The 17,210-nt window shown below is 39.3% G+C and overlaps 2 protein-coding genes across 2 annotated transcripts in view; both read left to right on the top strand.

Moving 5' to 3' along the window:
* Positions 1 to 2,150: 2,150 nt before the first annotated feature.
* The window catches only part of LOC127794608 (uncharacterized), a 45,460-nt gene continuing 30,400 nt past the window's right edge, over positions 2,151 to 17,210 (top strand). Inside the window, exon 1 of the mRNA XM_052325858.1 lies at positions 2,151 to 2,463. Coding sequence (XP_052181818.1) covers positions 2,329 to 2,463 — 135 coding nt within the window. The 5' untranslated portion in view covers positions 2,151 to 2,328. The remainder of the gene's footprint in view (positions 2,464 to 17,210) is intronic.
* On the top strand, positions 14,962 to 16,412 carry LOC127795872 (uncharacterized). Its single transcript, XM_052327825.1, has one exon. The coding sequence runs from the start codon at positions 15,099 to 15,101 to the stop codon at positions 15,819 to 15,821; it is 723 nt and encodes a 240-aa protein (XP_052183785.1). The 5' UTR covers positions 14,962 to 15,098; the 3' UTR covers positions 15,822 to 16,412.

Genomic DNA, 17,210 nt, shown 5'->3' with positions numbered 1-17,210 from the left:
CTAATATGAGTCGATGGTGAATATTAATAATGAAAGAAAAAAAAGATATAGAAATAATTGTATCAGAGAATATTTAATAACTCGAAAATATATTTAAAAATATTTATCTTAAACAAGCGTTTAGGTAAAATTTGTATTTTTAACCTTTACAATGTTATATATAGTACGAATTTATATATATTATTTTAATTTATAATTATTATTTGTCAAATTTATTTATGAATATAATATTTTTTTATATTTACTACTTTTAGAGAGTTTTCCTTTCGGGTTTTATACCCAGCCCAAATGGACTTGGACCTCTTTATTATTGCCGAATAGGCCTACAGGTTTTACAGGCCTATTTTCTACAGTTATATGGATGGGCCAACTGAAAATAGGCCCAATTAGCTAATTCAAACCCACCTACACCGATAACAATAAACAAAAATAAAGGTTAAATCAAGTTAAATTTGATAAATAAAGAATTTTAAGGCTAACTGAATACAATATTTAAATTTCTCCCCAAATTATATTTTATGTTCAGGAAAACTTAAGTTGCGTTCTATTTGCTATTTTTAAGTTATTTTTAGTTTTCAATTTTTAAAAATAATAAAAATGTGTTCTTTTTGCTATTTTTAAAAATACATTTTTTAAAACAAAAAAAAATACAAAGAAAACTTAAAACAATAAAAAGTTATTTTGAGTGTTTTCATCCAAAACAAACTCTAAAATCAAAACACATTTATTTATTTATTTATTCATATTTTATTATTGTAATGAGAAAAAATATTACAAAATTTATTAATTTTAAAATGTATATATTTTTTAATAATATATTAACATTAAATATTTTTAATTTACTGAATAATCAAATTTATTGAATAAAATATTATTAAAAAATTATTTTTAAAATTTTAAAGAGAACGCATTTTCTAATTTTCTATTTTAAAAAATAATTTTTCAAAATGACAAAAATAACGCGTTTTTAATTTTTTAAAAATAGATTACCAAAATAAAAAACTAAAAATGAATTTAAAATTCAAAATTGAAAATTAAAAAATAAAGAGAGCATAACGTTAATTTTTTTTATAATTTTTATTTATCAAAATTTTATTAGATTTTTATATATAATTATAATTAAATAAAATTTAGAAATTCCTTTTAAAATTAAAAACAAGATTAAAGTTTGATATTGGATCGTCCGGACCCAATCTACCCCTCATTCTTTCTCTCGGCCCAATCTCGGCCCAATCTCAGCCCATCTTATAGCCCTCTCTTTTGTCCCATCCCTCGTGGCCCAATCTCGGCCCATTCTAATTCTGCATCAGCTTATTGTAATATCATTGCAGCTTTTGCTGGGTATTATCCTCATTAATGATGAATTTCATCCACATTAATGAGGGTCCCGTCGCCACCATGCCGCCACCTAAGAACTTCCATCAGCGTTGGATACTCAGTCTCATCACTAGTAGATGCACAACACACGTATGCAATAGGACGTCTTTTTTTCCTATATCAATCAATTTTTTTTTAGAGCTGAGGTATATTCTGCCCTTTGACCTATTGATATACTATTGTTTCTTTACTCTCTCACTTACTCGAGCGTCAGAATACTTGTAGGTGCTAGCCACCCCTCGGACGGACCCGTTGCCGGAGCCCGCTACCTGTCATTGCAATCCCGTCTCCGATCACTTCTTTTGGTAGGGAATGAACAAATATTTTTTTTTATCCATATTTATATATATACATATAAACATATATGTATAGAGATATACTTACACACATATATATATGTGTAATTAATTTTTGGTAAATACTTTTTTTATATTAAAAAAAACTAGTTTAACAAGCAAACCAAGCAATAGAAAATAAGCTGAAAGATATTTTTTCTCATAAAATATTTTCAAATATAAATGATTTGGTATCTAAGAAAACAGAGCCTTATATTATATTTGTTTTGATGGAAAATGCTTTCAATTTAGTTATTTTATGATATTTGTCATTGTACAATAGAAAACAAGTAAGATATTTAAGCAAATATATTCTTTGATTTTTTTTTCTCTGTTAAAGTAAACATATTCACATGTATAATATGTCCGGACCCGGATTGATTATACCATATATATATATGGATCTCATATTTTCCCTTTTTCTATTCTATTCCTTAATAAAACTGTTTTGTCCCGGATCAATCATGGTACCAGGGTCACGCCGAATGCGATTTGATTACTTTACTTCGGCTCCACAGCTAGGATAGACAGGCGAAGCAATCCCCTCTGCAACTGTGTATACGTACATGTTCTTGTATTTTGGCAATTTTGTATCAGGTACCTTCGGTTTCGATCCATGAAGGCATCAGAGTTCCTGGACAAGCGAATGGCCGAACATTCTAGAACCATGAACACAGATTCCTTCATTTTCTTCAATTCCGACGACGAAAGCGAAAACGAATTCGAGAACTCTCGCAGCTATGGCGTCCGAGTACGCTTCTGTCTTTCTCTCTCTTTCTGCGTCTCTACTTGTTTCTACTGATTTTTATGCATATGCGAGGCGCATATACTGAATTGTAGGTTCTTGTGATTTAGACGATCTGATTTAGTGGTGATTTGGTTTAACCAGTAGTTCTTTGTTCTTTTCCTCATCTCAATTTTTGGGCCTGTAATCGTTTCCCTTGATTGTGAACTAATGAGGAGAGAAATGAAGTCCCAATCAATATTGATTGATTGAACTGTTATAAAGCTTGAATTGATAACACAGACTCAATAACAATATGGGAGAATGACTTCCACAGTATATTGAATCAACAACTTTGGCTTAAATAGCCATTACATGAAGACCTAACAGAAAGATAAGAACAGCCCACGTTATCAGCTAAACGTGGTAAGTGTGCAGTGGAAACAGTCAAAATACTAACAGCACTACCCTAACAAATAGGTAGGTTATTAACAAAAAATAGAAATCCTAACAGAAGTCCTAAATTCTTGACACCCTCCCTTAAACTAACTGCTCCAAGCAGTTAATTTACAACAGGTTCTTCACAAACCCCCAATAGACCTTGCAGCTTCTGAAACAGATCAAGCTTGAGTGGCTTGGTCATGACATCTGCAATTTGGTCCTTTGTACCACAATACCTCAACTCTACAGCTCCTTCCTTTGTCAGGTCCCTCAAGAAATGGAAACGCACATCTATGTGCTTACTGCGACCATGTAAAACAGGGTTCTTCGATAGCTTGATTGCTGAGCTATTGTCGAAAAACACAGTTGTGCAATCACCTTGTGAACAGCTAAGCTTCTTCAGAATTCTTTGCATCCAAACCGCTTGACATGCACAAGCTGCTGCAGCTACGAACTCCGCTTCAGTTGTAGAAAGAGTGACAATTGGTTGTTTTCTTGAAGACCATGACACAGCACCAGAGCTCATCATAAATACGTAACCTGAGGTGCTCTTTCTATCCTCAAGATCTCCTGCGTAGTCACTGTCAGTGTATGCCACCAAATCTTCAACCCTTTCCTTTCTATAGAAAATCCCAAAGCTTGCAGTACCTCTCAGATACCTTAACACCCTCTTTGCAGCTTGAAAGTGAAGCTCAGTAGGTTGAGCCATAAACCTGCTGATCAAGCTTACAACGAACATTAAATCTGGACGTGTAGATGTTAAGTACATCAAGCTTCCTACAATCTGCTTGTAATAAGTCGGATCAACTCTAACTCCATTTTCATCCTTGATCATCTTGAAACCTGGAACGATGGGATTATGGACAGCATTGCAATCTTCCATCCCAAACCTCCTAAGTACATCCAAAGCATACTTCTTTTGACAAATGAAAATGCCATCATTCCTCTGCAACACTTCAATTCCGAGAAAGTATCTCATTCTCCCCAAATCACTCATGTCAAATTCTCTCATCATTGACTCTTTAAACTCATTGAACATAAGCTCATCACCTCCAGTAAATATTAAGTCATCGACATATAAACTAACAATTAAGATTTTGCTTTCCTTTTTAGTCTTGATAAAGAGTGTTTGCTCACTGTTGCTTCTCTCGAAACCTTCCTTCAAGAAGTATGATTCAATGCGGCTAAACCAAGCTCGAGGAGTTTGTTTTAAACCATACAACGCCTTCTTCAATTTGTAAACTTTGTGAGGCTCATCCTTGTGCACATAGCCTTCAGGCTGTTAAACAAATACCTCATCACTCAACTCCCCATAAAGGAAAGCTGATTTCACATCAAGCTGGTAAATGCTCCATCCTTTTTGCGCTGCAAGTGCAATAATTAATCTCACTGTGTCCATTCTAGCCACTGGTACAAACACCTCTGAATAGTCTACGCCATATTTTTGTGCATATCCTTTTGCCACCAAGCGCGCTTTGTGCTTGTCAATTTTCCCAAGTTCATTCTTCTTCGTTTTATACACCTACTTGACTCCAATTTTTTTGGCTCCTGCAGGTAAATCAGTGAGTGTCCAGGTTTCATTCTTTTCTATGGACCTTATCTCCGAGTCCATGGCTTCTCTCCACTTACCACTCTTCACAGCTTCTTTAAAACAAACTGGATCAGCACTTGCAAATAGGGCTAGATTAACATCAACTTCCTCTTCAGACAAGCCTTCACCAGTCTCGTAATCCCTCATCCAACCTGGAGCTCTTCTAACTCTGTCTTCTTCTGAACTGGATGAACCTTTAGCATTCCCTGTACCACTTCCTCCAGCACTATCATCACCATCACTTTCTGATTCACTTGTATCATTTACAACCACATTCTCTTCATCATCGCCCCATTCTAAATCAATTAAGAGCTGCTCCTCATAACTCATATCCCAATCCCAAGTTTTATTTTCATCAAAAACCACATCCTTGCTTATAATCACTTTCTTAGCAACTGGATCATAAAGCCGATAGGCTTTAGATTCTTCACTCACTCCAAGCAACACAAAAGTAACACTTTTATCCTCCAATTTTTTTCTTTTTGCATCAGGCACGTGTACATAGGAAGTGCAACCAAAAACTCGAAAATATTCAACATAAGGTTTACCTCCACTCCAAGCTTCCTCTGGAGTTATATTCTGCACTGCTAAGGTAGGACTTCGATTCAGAATGTGCATCGTCCAATTCACAGCTTCAGGCCAGAAAGTCTTGGGAACTCTCTTCTCTGACAACATACTTCGGACCATGTTCATAACGGTCCTATTCTTTCTCTCTGCCACTCCGTTTTGTTGTGGAGTGTAAGCAGCTTTCAACTGCCTTTTAATCCCATGTTCCTTGCAAAAATTATTGAAATCTTGTGAAGTAAATTCACCTCCACGATCAGTGCGCAAGCACTTGATGTATGCACCAGTCTCCTTTTCTACACAGCTCTTAAAGTTTTTGAAAGTATACAAGGCCTCTGACTTCTCTACTAGAAAGTAAATCCAAGCTTTTCTAGTAAAATCATCGATGAAACAAATGAGATACTTCTTGTTACTATTGGAGATGGGAGTAATTGGCCCACAAATATCAGCGTGAATAAGCTGAAGCTTCTGTGTTGCCCTCCAAGTGCTCTTCTTCAGAATTGGATCTCTGTGTTGCTTGCCAATCACACAATCTTTGCACACAGTAGATGTAGTTTGCAGCCTTGGTAACCCATGCACCATCTGTTTGTGCTGAAGAGTCCAAAGACCCTTATGACTCAAATGTCCATAACGACAATGCCACAAATGAGCTAGATCCTCTGTGGTGGTGTGAAAGCATGAGGGTTTCTTTGATTGAGCCACTGTTAGCAGCACGAACATTCTATTTGCCGTCATCTCTGTTTGGATAATCAAACCTTTTTGAGGATGGTAGATTCTACTCATTCCATATTGAATGAGAGTTGCCAAGCCCTTCTCCTGCAATTGCCCTATACTCAATAGGTTATTCTTCAATTTAGGTACAAAGAACACCCCTGTGATCACATGGCTAAAACCATTTACCTTCAGTCTCACATTTCCCTTACCCATCACAGACATTCTTGTATTATTCCCTAGCTTCACCATCTGCTGAAAATCTTTATTCAACTCACAAAACAAAGTTTTGTCACCACTCATGTGGTTGCTACAGCCTGAGTCTAAAAACCACACATCCTCCCTACTAGCATCGTTCATTTCAACATAGGACATGAGGAGCATCTCTTCTTCTTCTCCAATTTCAATGTAATTTGCTTCTTTATCCCAAGTTGGACATTCATATTGAAAATGTCCAAGCTTGTGACATTTATAGCACTCCACAGTAGCTTTATTAAGAGCTGCTCGACCTCTTCCTCTACCTTTTCCTCTGTAGGTACCACGTCCACGGTCTCTTCCTCCTTCATATGTAATCTTCAATGCTTGTTCTTCACCATTGGAATGTCTTCGAAACTTCTGTTCGTGGACTATCAACGAGCTTTGCAACTCATCCACAAAGAGAAGATCAATGTCCTTTGACTCCTCAATCGAGCAGATAATGTAATCGAACTTCTCAGTTAGAGAACGCAGAATCTTCTCCACGACCTTCACGTCCTGCATCTTCTCTCCATGGATTCTCATTTTGTTTGCCACTGCCATCACCCTTGAGAAGTATTCTGACACTCCTTCACCGGACTTCATCTCTAGGGTTTCAAATTCCCTTCTAAGAGCTTGAAGATGTGACCTCTTGACTCTTGCATTCCCCTCGAACTTTTTCTTCATCGAATCCCATATTTGCTTGGAGGTGTCCTTCTGGAGAATTGTTTCCAGAATTGTCCGGTCTATGGCTTGGAAGAGATAGTTCTTCACTTTTAGGTCTCTCAGCTTCATCTCCTCCAATTTCTTTCGTTCTGCCTCTGTAACTTTTGCTTCATCTTCTGGCTCAGTAAATCCTGTCTCCACGAGACTCCAATACTCCTTTGATCTAAGAAAGTTCTCCATCAGCATAGCCCAATGGTCGTAGTGACCATCGAACTTGGGTATGGCAGGCTGGACAAAGTTGCCTCCTTCAGTTGCCATCTCTCGCTCACTCTTCTCACCTGTTTCTCTCTCTCGCTTGTTAGGAAATTGCTATTCCTCACCACACTCGATCAGGCCCTTGAGGGGGCTCTGATACCAGATTGTTATAAAGCTTGAATTGATAACACAGACTCAATAACAATATGGGAGAATGACTTCCACAATATATTGAATCAACAACTTTGGCTTAAATAGCCATTACATGAAAACCTAACAGAAAGATAAGAACAACCCACGTTATCAGCTAAACGTGGTAAGTGTGTAGTGGAAACAGTCAAAATACTAACAACACTACCCTAACAAATAGGTAGGTTATTAACAAAAAATAGAAATCCTAACAGAAGTCCTAAATTCTTGACATGAACTTGTTCATTTTTTTTCCTTCTTGTTATTTCCTTTTTTTTTTTTTTGGGGGGGGGGGGGGGGGGGGGGGTTTAATTTGAAAGGATCATCTTAATTTTTGTTTTTCTCGTCCTTGAGAGGAATAAGCAAACCAGTGATTTTTAACTCGCCCAAAGAAGGTGTATCAGTGGAACAAATTGGGTGCTTCGCTATTTGTTTGCATGAACTCGCAAATATTAAGATGTGACACTGGTACGATTTGTCGAGCAAAGGAAAAGCATATTTATTTGTATTTATAAATTCTTGTAATTAAACTCTTTTTTTTTTTGGGTTGCAAATGTATACTCTTTCTTGTTCTCATCTTTAACAAATTAAAAAAAAAAAAAAAACAAAGAGTTTAACTTAGTCATTTTGTTTCTGCATCTTTTTCTTTCAATTTGCACATATAGCGGTAGTTTGCTTCAGATGGCTATTCTGCAATGCCTTATACCTCTGATGGTGGGGCTGTTCAGATAATCTGCATAAAGCATGAATATAGTGGAAATAATGATAACGAGATGGCTTATTTTTGCATTAGAATAAAACTCATAGGAAATGAATTTACTTAAGGTAGAAAGGACCACATGCGAGAAAAAAACAAAACTACGAGAGAGGTCATGCTCATGTGCACTGTATTCACGATTGTTGCAGTAATGAGATCTAATTATGACTGAGAGGCACCAAAGAATGTGGATTGATTGCTTTCAGATGGCTAGTATCATCAACACAAATGAGTATACATTTTAGTGAAGGGTGATCGAGTAATCATGAAAGAGATTTATGTTTCGAACCTTGACTAGGTGGAATAAAGCCTTTACAGCCAAGTTAAGAGTCTTATAGAACAGTTGTGCATACATCTTGAGGAGTCAAGAGTACAGTTAGTTGGTTTGATTATGTACTTTAGATCAGTGATTTCTTAAAATAAGTCTATTTGTTTTGTAGATATTGACTTATTAACCACTATCTCATTTAAAAGCCTAAATTTTTACATAGAGGGGCAACTTTATCTTCTATATTATTATTTTTACTGTCAACATTTCCCTCGCGTGTGACTAGACTTTATTACATAACTAAGCCAAATGCATGCAACTATTTAATTAATCAGTTAGCGACAAGTTTTGAACTTGGGACAGTTGCTTGCTTTGATACTATATTGAATTAGTAACCATTGTTGGATGAGATTAAGGCATTCAAAGCTTAAAAAAGGGATAAGGTGGTTGGATAAGATGGGGATTTAAAAAGAAGTTTGGTATATGGGATAAAGCTCCAAGATTCAAGGAAGGAATTCAAGTTTGAAGTTCAAAACCAGTAGATGATGGACAGCCTAATTTGAATGTTACTGTTTTTCAAGTTTGAATTTGCTCCTATTTTCTAGGAGATAAAGTAGCATTTTTAACTTGTATAAATAGCTTCTCTCAGATTCAATATAGTTCTAAGTAAGCTTTCAAGGATTTTAAGCTTATTTCATGACATTGCCTTGTTGTTCCAGTCATCTAGATCTGGAAGTCTAGGCTGTTTACAAAATCATGGTCGGAGCTCTACCAAACCCAACCATAACCGAAGCATCAGCCACAAGTTTTCCTAGCTCTCCTTCTCCACCAAATTTCTCTACAAATCCCATTGATAACTATCCTCTATAGATTACTCAACATAAGTTGAATGGGAGTAATTTTAGAGAATGGTTTCAATTGGTATTGCTTGTAATCAAAAGGAAATGCAAAGCTGGATACTTGACGGGTTTCATTTCCACTCAACCAACCGTAGTAGCCAATTATGGCACATGGGAAGTAGAAAACTCAACTATTATGGCTTGGCTAATAAACTATATGGAGCCAAGGATCGAGAGAACTTATCTCTTTTACAAGACAATGAAGGAGATATGGGATTTGGTTCAAGAAATGTACTCAGAATTCCTCCCAATGCTTGAAATCAAGTCAACCATTCGAACAACCAAACAAGGTAATCTGAATGTTAAAGAATACTACATTTTGGTTGAGTTATGGCATCAAATAGACTTATTCTACACTGTTAGTTGGGAGTGTTCGGCCGATAGTACCAGATGCAATAAAATTGTAGAAAAAAAAAATCGTGTTTTTGATTTTCTCCATAGTCTTAACTCTGATTTGGATGAAGTTCGTGGAAGAATTTTGGGTACAAAACCCTTACCTACACTTAGAGAAGTGTTTGCTAAGGTAAGGAAAGAAGAAAGCAGACAAAAGGTAATGCTAAACCAATAGAATGACCCTATCCTAAACCATCAAAATTCTGCTCTTGCCACTGCAAACAGGGGGAAACTTTGTTAAGGAATCAAGGGAAGGAAAAGTAGTGGTGTGAGCACTGTAAAAAGCCTTACCATACAAGGGAGACATGCTGGAAGATTCATGGCAGACTAGCTAACTTGAAGCCACGAAACAAGAGGGAAACCACCGAATTAGCCTATTCTACTGAGGTCTCCATTGAAACTGGGAATAGTTCAAATCTACTTATCAGAAGAGCATATCCAAACCTTGTATAGGCTGCTAAATCAAGGTATAACTCCCTTAGGTCCTCCTAATCCTCAGCCAATAGCTTCCATAGCCTTACAAGGTATTCCTCATTACTCCATGATTTCGAGAAAGCTTCCTAAAAATGTGCGGATAGTGGATACAGGTACATCAGACCATATGTCGAGTTCTGCTAACTCGATGATGGAATTATACACCTTGTAACACATCCATTGATATTTCTATGGCTAATGGCACAACCTCTCATGCCTTGGGGTCTAGAATAATGTGTTTTTCAAAATTAAAGTTGAAATATGTCCTACATGTACCGGGATTACAGTGCAATTTACTATCATTCAGTAGAATCAAAAGGGATATGAATTATAGTGTAACTTTTTTCCCATCCTATTGTCCATTTTAGGACCAAGCTTTGGGGATGATGATTGGTAGTGCTAAGGCTAGAGATGGCCTTTACTATATAGTAGAGGATGTTCCCAAGTCCTTCAACAAATAAAGCTGTCCTTAATGCAACAGCTAATGCCAATGTTCTATTATGGCATAAACATTTAGGACACCCTAGTTTTTCATACCTTAAATCCTTGTATCCTCACATTTTCATCAATAAAGAACAATCTTTTACATGTGAGCAGTGTACTCTTGCAAAATAATCTTGTTCTCATCACCCTATTCAGTTTTATAAACCATCTAAACCATTTCATTTGATCCATAGTGATACTTGGGGTCCTTCTGAACATCTCAATATCTCTGGTTCTGGATGGTTCATAACCTTCATTGATGATCACACTATAGCTTGCTGGGTTTATCTTATGATGGAAAAATCAAAGGCCAACAACATTTTCAAAAGGTTTCACAAACTCATTTTGAATGTGTTTCAAACTCCTATTCATATCCTTCGAACTAATAATGGTTGAGAGTATTTCTCTCATGATTTCACCAACTATCTGTCTGAACATGGTATATTTCATCAAAGCTCATGTCTATACACACACCTCAACAAAATGGTGTGGTAGAAAGAAAAAAAAATAGACACCTCATTGGGGTGGCCCGAGTTATGATGTTTACTACCTATATTCCTCATTCCTATTGGGGGGAAGCTGTTCTTATAGCTGCTTATTTAATCAATCGACTTTCCTCTAAAATCCTGCACTTTAGAACTCCTTTCAATACCCTTTGTGATCTAAATCCAAATGCTCACCTTCTATCTTCCATTTCTCCTAAGCTTTTTGGGTGTATTGTGTATGTTCACAACACTTATCCCTCTCGGGCCAAATTAGAACCAAAAGCATTTAAAGTGTATCTTTGTTGGGCACTCTCCTTCCCAAAAAAGATACAAGTGTTATTGTCCCTCCACCCAAAAATTCTTTGTTTCCTCTGATGTCTCATTCTGTGAGGATCATCCATTCTATCCTCCAACATTTTCTGTAGAGGAGACTAATAGTCCAAAGTGGGATCCTCTCATCTCTCTTCCTCCACTTGATTCTACACTGCCAGTTTGTTCTCAAGAGGGAGCATCATCAACATCAACTCCTAACAACACACTAGTAGATCCTACCTCCCCTGATTCCCACCTTGAGCCTCATTCTCTTAATTCTTCTCCTATTACCTTTAAGCTCGAAATTCTAATCCCTACCACTCATTCTCCAATTCCATCAGCTGGTAGTCCTTTGCTAGTCCATTCCACACGACCTAAAGGTCATCAGGAACCTCAACACAGTCAGCCATCACTTTTAGAAGCTGGTCCATCTGAGGACAACACTGCTACAAGGGTGGATGATTTGGATTGGGTTGTTCCTATAGCACTACGAAAAGGGGTAAGATCATGTGTCAAGTACCCTATTTCTAATAATTTAACCTATACAAAGTTGTCTCCTCAGTTTAAGGTGTTTGTTGCAAGCATTAACAAAATTGAAATCCCCAAAAATATTCAATGTGCTATGAAGGATCCTAAGTGGAAGGCTACTGTTATGAAAGAAATGAATGCCTTGGTTGGAAATAATACTTGGGATATTATAAGTGGGTATTTATAGGAAAACATCATGCAGATGGGAGTGTTGAAAGATATAAAGCTCGTTTGGTGGCCCAAGGGTTTACACAAACCTATGGGATCGATTATGAAGAGACCTTTGCTCCTGTGGCTAAGCTTAATTCTATCCGAGTATTACTCTCTGTTGTTGTTAATTTAGAATGACCTTTATTTCAATTTGATATTAAAAAAACCTTCCTTAATGGTGATTTGGATGAGGAGATACATATGAGGGTTCCTCTAGGGTTTGAACATGAAGTTGATAGTGGAAAAATCTACAAACTTAAGAGGTCCCTATATGAGTTAAAGCAATCACCGAGGGCTTGGTTTAAGCAGTTCAGCATGACCCTAAATCGGTTACGGTATAAACAGGGACAGACAAACCATACCTTGTTTATAAAACACATAGCAAATGGAAGGAAAACCATATTAATTGTCTATGTTGATGATATTATTGTGATAGGGGATGAAATGCAAGAAATCAAAAGCTTGAAGAAGCGATTGAGAGCTGAATTTGAAGTCAAAGACCTAGGAACAATGAGATGAGGAGATTACTAAGGTAGAAGGGTAAGGGGTACTAGTGTAATATAGACTAGATTGGTAGTTACAACACATGGGTCCAATTCAAATGTAATCCAAATATTGGTGCCAAGGCTTGGTAAATATAAACCAACCCTCACGGTTGGGAGAAGCATCTTTGGAGAATTCAGTTGATTCATTCTCTCTCTCTCTCTCTCTTTCTCTCTACTTATTTCTCTCTATCTCTATCTTTCGTTCTGATCTATCAGTTCTTGCGCAATTCTCATTGAATTGCGAGCAAACTCTCTCTTGTCAGAATCATATTCTGACAATTTGGTATTAGAGCATCATCTTAGGTGATCGGAGTAGGAGATGGCAGACGGGACCCGGATGAAACATATGGAATTGCAACTTCATCAGGTATCGACGACGATAGGGGAGATACAGAGTAGGATGGAGGCGTTGGAGAAATTCTGTGGATCGGAGAATTGAATGAGCGGTGAATGTGTGGCGCGAGGAAAGCAGGTTGCAGACGGCGAGGTTGGAAGAGCAAATGAGGGAGTAGGGTTAGGCCCTCAGAGATCAGATGCAACAGTTTGTTCTGATGCTCACTCGCCAGACTTAGGTACGGATTTCACTTAAGTTTCCCCCGAGAGATAGATCGGAGCCGATTTTACATGGCTAAGGGGGTAACCCCCAATCAGAGGGATTGATGGAATTGGAGGTTGAACCACAAGTGATGGAGGAGAATGTAGGAGTTAGGAGGCAAGGCCGCGGAACCGGATCACATCAGATCGGCTTTCCTATGCCTAAGATGGAGATACCTCTTTTTGATGGCCAAAACCTGAGGTGGTTGGCGAGGGTGTTCAGCTTGCACAATGTGGATGAAACTCAGAAGGTGACACTCGTAGCCGCTTATCTAAATGATGAGGGAGATGCGTGGTATTCAAGGTGGAGTGGAGTGAAGGAAGAGTGCACCTGGGAGGATTTTGTGAGTGGTTTGGGGAGAAGGAAATGTTGGATGTGGTTGAAGAGTTCAACAAGTTGAGACAAGGGGGATCGGTGTAAGCCTATCAACAGAGATTCGAAGAGTTGAAGGCCTTTATGTTACTCTCGAATCCTACCCTTATAGAGGGGTATTTCGTGTCAGGCTTCATTAGCGGCTTGAATGAAAAGGTCTGTCCCACAGTCGAGATGTTTCAACCCAAGATTGTCCAACAAGCCATTGAGTGTGCCAGACTTCGGGAGTTAACGGTGGAGGCACTAGTTAAGAAGCGGAAGGGTGTAAATAAAGGGTGGCAGACAGTGCCCTTGCAACCAAATAGTAGAGGATGGGGTAGGAATGGAGGAACCATGGGTTTAGGCAACAAAGGGTTGGCAGCCCTACCAGCACCCTCTCAACCAATTCCAGGAAACTTGGTGGAGCAGAGGTGATTAGCAGGCCTCTGTTTCAGGTGTGGAGACAAATACACACTAGGCCACCAATGTAAAAGGCAATTGTTGCTACTAGAGGGGGCAGAAGAAGTGGGAGAAGAAGAGGACGGGTACATTCTGGAAGAGGATGGGGAAGAGGAGAAGGTGGAGATCTCCCTACATGCTTTAAGGGGAGTGGTAACTGTTGAGTTATATGGTTATAGTCTAAGGTTAATCCTATGATAGAGCCCATGGCCCATGGCCCATTGTATTTGTATATATATAGGTGTATAGTCTATGAATTTAATTAAGTGGTTTTATACATATTAAAAGCTAGGTTTACTTCCTAAGCTTCACATGGTATCAGAGCCAAAATACAAACCCTAGTTTTTAATACAAACCCTAGCAGCCACCATACAAACCCTAGCTGTCGCCGCTGCCGCCCACATCACCAACGAACACCGTTGGTCGCATCACCATCGACCGTCGTAGCCTGCTGTGCCACCGCCGTCGCCGCCCATTGCGTTTCTACCGTGTGCGCGCTACTGGTCAGCTACGGGTCTTCACCGTCCGGCCACCGATCACTCACACCACCACTGCCGTTGCGTTCGTCGGCCTCCGATCTGTTGACCCCCGGAGGATCGTCGTCGTTGCCGCCGCCATGCGCCGCCTCTCTCGCACTGTTCACAGAGACGTTTTTGCTCCGATCTCTCTCACTAGTGCTCCGATCGCAATGTCGTCTTCACCATTGGACTCGCCTCCTTCAGTCCATCCCAGCTCCGGTGGTTTCGTCGCCATCCGCTGCCATCCGCGGCCGCCGATCACCGGCATCTGCCATCTGCCGTCGCTCTAGCGCACCTGTTCTCTGTGTTGGATCATCCAGCCTTTATTTTTTGGCTTATTTAACCCTTTTGTTTTAGATCTGTTGATGTTGTAGGGCTCCTTTTTATCCAACATGGCTGGTACTAGTAAATCTGGCACCTTTTCTAGTATTTTGTCTCCCTCTCTAGCCATTGCTACTAAGAAGTTGATGGGTAGTTTCAATTATATCTCTTGGTCCAAGGCGGTTGAACTATGATGTATGGGTCAAGGCTTACAGGATCATCTAACTACCAAGGCCGAGAATGTGACCACAAACAAACCTGAGTGGCAGAGAGCTGATGCTTTGTTGTGTAGTCTCCTGTGGCAGTCAATTGATCCCTCTCTTCATCCGATCTATACTAACTATACCACGTGCTGTGAATTGTGGGCTTAGGCCAAGGCGTTATACACTAATGACATTCAACGCCTTTATTCAATGGTGTCTAATCTGCTTAATTTACGACAACAGGGTTTGACTCTTCCTGATTTTCTTGGTTGGATGACCTCTATTAATGCTGAATTTAACTCCTTGTTACCTGCTGGTAAGATTGCTGCGGAGGATCTAGCTCAGCGGGATAAGTTCTTCATGGTGTGTACTCTTGCTGCCATTGGTCCTGAGCTTGCTCCTGTTCGTGATCAGATTCTTGCTAGTCCTATTGTACCTACTATGGATGAAGTGTATTCTCGTCTTCTTCGGGTTTCATATGTTCCTATGGTGCCTCCCTTTTCTGCAGGTGATCACAGGTTCAGAGTAGTGGCGAACAGGGAGGAGATCGTGGTAATTGGGGCAAACGCCCCAAATGTTACTATTGTCACAACTGGGGGCATACTAAGGAACAATGTTATAAGTTGCATGGCCGCCCTCTTCGTGTTAATGTTGCTCATGCTGATGGTTCTCGATTTGAGTCCTTTGATGGTCATCCACCGCAATATGTCCTTCTCATTGGGGTTGACTATGATAAGTATCTCAAGTATAAGACGTCCCAGCAAACCTCATCCACAGTTGCTTCTGTCTCCCACTCTGGTGATTCCACTACCTGTCTCGCTCAGTCATCCTCTTTGGGACCATGGGTCTTGGACTCAGGTGCTTCTAACCATATATCTGGTAATCCCCATTTGTTCTCTCATTTTACTAATTTTATTTCTTTACCTTCTGTAACATTAGCCAATGGGTCCAAAGCGGTTGCTAAAGCTATTGGCACTGCCAAACCCTTACCTTCTCTGCCTTTAGATTCTGTTCTTTATCTTCCTTATTGTCCCTTTAATCTTGTCTTTGTTAGTAAACTTATGCGTGCCTTAAATTGTTCTATCACCTTTGATGATCATTCTGTTACTATCCAGGATCGCAGTACAGGACAGATGATTGGTGTCGGATGTGAGTCGCAGGGTCTCTATCATCTCAACCTTCCTGCATCGCCTATTGCTTGCTCGGTGACTGGGTCTCCTGCTCTTCTCCACAATTGTTTGGGACATCCTAGTTTGGCTAAGTTTCAGAAGATGATCCCCAATTTATCTAGTTTGTCGTCTTTTCATTGTGAGTTTTGTCAACTTGAAAAACAGTCTCGCACTTCTTTTCCAAAGTGTGTCAATAATCGGGCTGTGTCCCCGTTTGCTTTAGTTCATTCCGATGTCTGGGGTCCTAGTCGTGTCGTGTCTGTTTTGGGTTTTCAATATTTTGTAACGTTTATCAACGATTATTCTCGTTGCACATGGTTATATTTAATGAAAAATCGTTCTGAGTTATTCTCAATTTTTGAATCATTTTGTGCTGAAATCAAAATGCAATTTCATACCTTTGTCCAAGTATTGCGTAATGACAATGCCCCTGAGTATTTTTCTATTCTCTTTACTACTTTTATGTCTTCTTAGGGGATCTTGCATCAGTCGTCTTGTGCATATACATCACAGTAGAATGGGGTTGCTGAGCGTAAAAACAGACATTTGATTGAAACTGCTCGTACTCTTATTCTACATCATCATGTCCCCTTTTCGTTTTTGGGCTGAAGCTGTCCTTGCTGCTTGCTATCTCATTAACAGGATGCCCTCATCGGTTCTTCAGCACCAGATTCCTCGTTCTCTCTTGTCTCCTGATCAACCATTATATATTCTTCCTCCACGTGTCTTTGGTTGCACCTGTTTTGTCCATAATCTGTCTCCCAGTCAAGATAAATTGTCTGCTCGGTCCATCAAGTGCATTTTTCTTGGTTACTCTCGCCTTCAGAAGGGTTATCGGTGTTATTCTCTTGACACCCGCTGCTATTTTCTTTCGGTGGATGTTACCTTCTTTGAGTCGTCTCCTTTCTACTCTTCGCCTCATTCCGAGTGTCAACCCATTTCTGAGGCTATCCCTCTTCTCGCGAGTCCTCTTGCTCCTATTCTCCCTATTCCTTCTTTTACCCCATTGCAGGTTTATCATTGGCGTCATCAACCTCGGTTTCCTCCCGGTGGAGATGTTGTTCCTACGCTTTCTCCTGCATCTCCTACTACTTCAGCGACTCCTGCTACCTCACATCTTGCTCCAATCTCTCCACCTGCCACGGTCTTGCCT

The sequence above is a fragment of the Diospyros lotus genome, chromosome 2 (genome assembly GCF_014633365.1).
Source record: "Diospyros lotus cultivar Yz01 chromosome 2, ASM1463336v1, whole genome shotgun sequence".
NCBI lineage: Eukaryota > Viridiplantae > Streptophyta > Magnoliopsida > Ericales > Ebenaceae > Diospyros > Diospyros lotus.
The sequence above is the reverse complement of the archived record's forward strand: the minus strand, read 5'-3'. Positions and strand labels throughout refer to the sequence as shown.

What these genes read in the sequence shown, in the direction of transcription:
- LOC127795872 (XM_052327825.1), top strand. Translation starts at nt 15,099, where the DNA reads ATGGTGTCTAATCTGCTTAATTTACGACAACAGGGTTTGACTCTTCCT.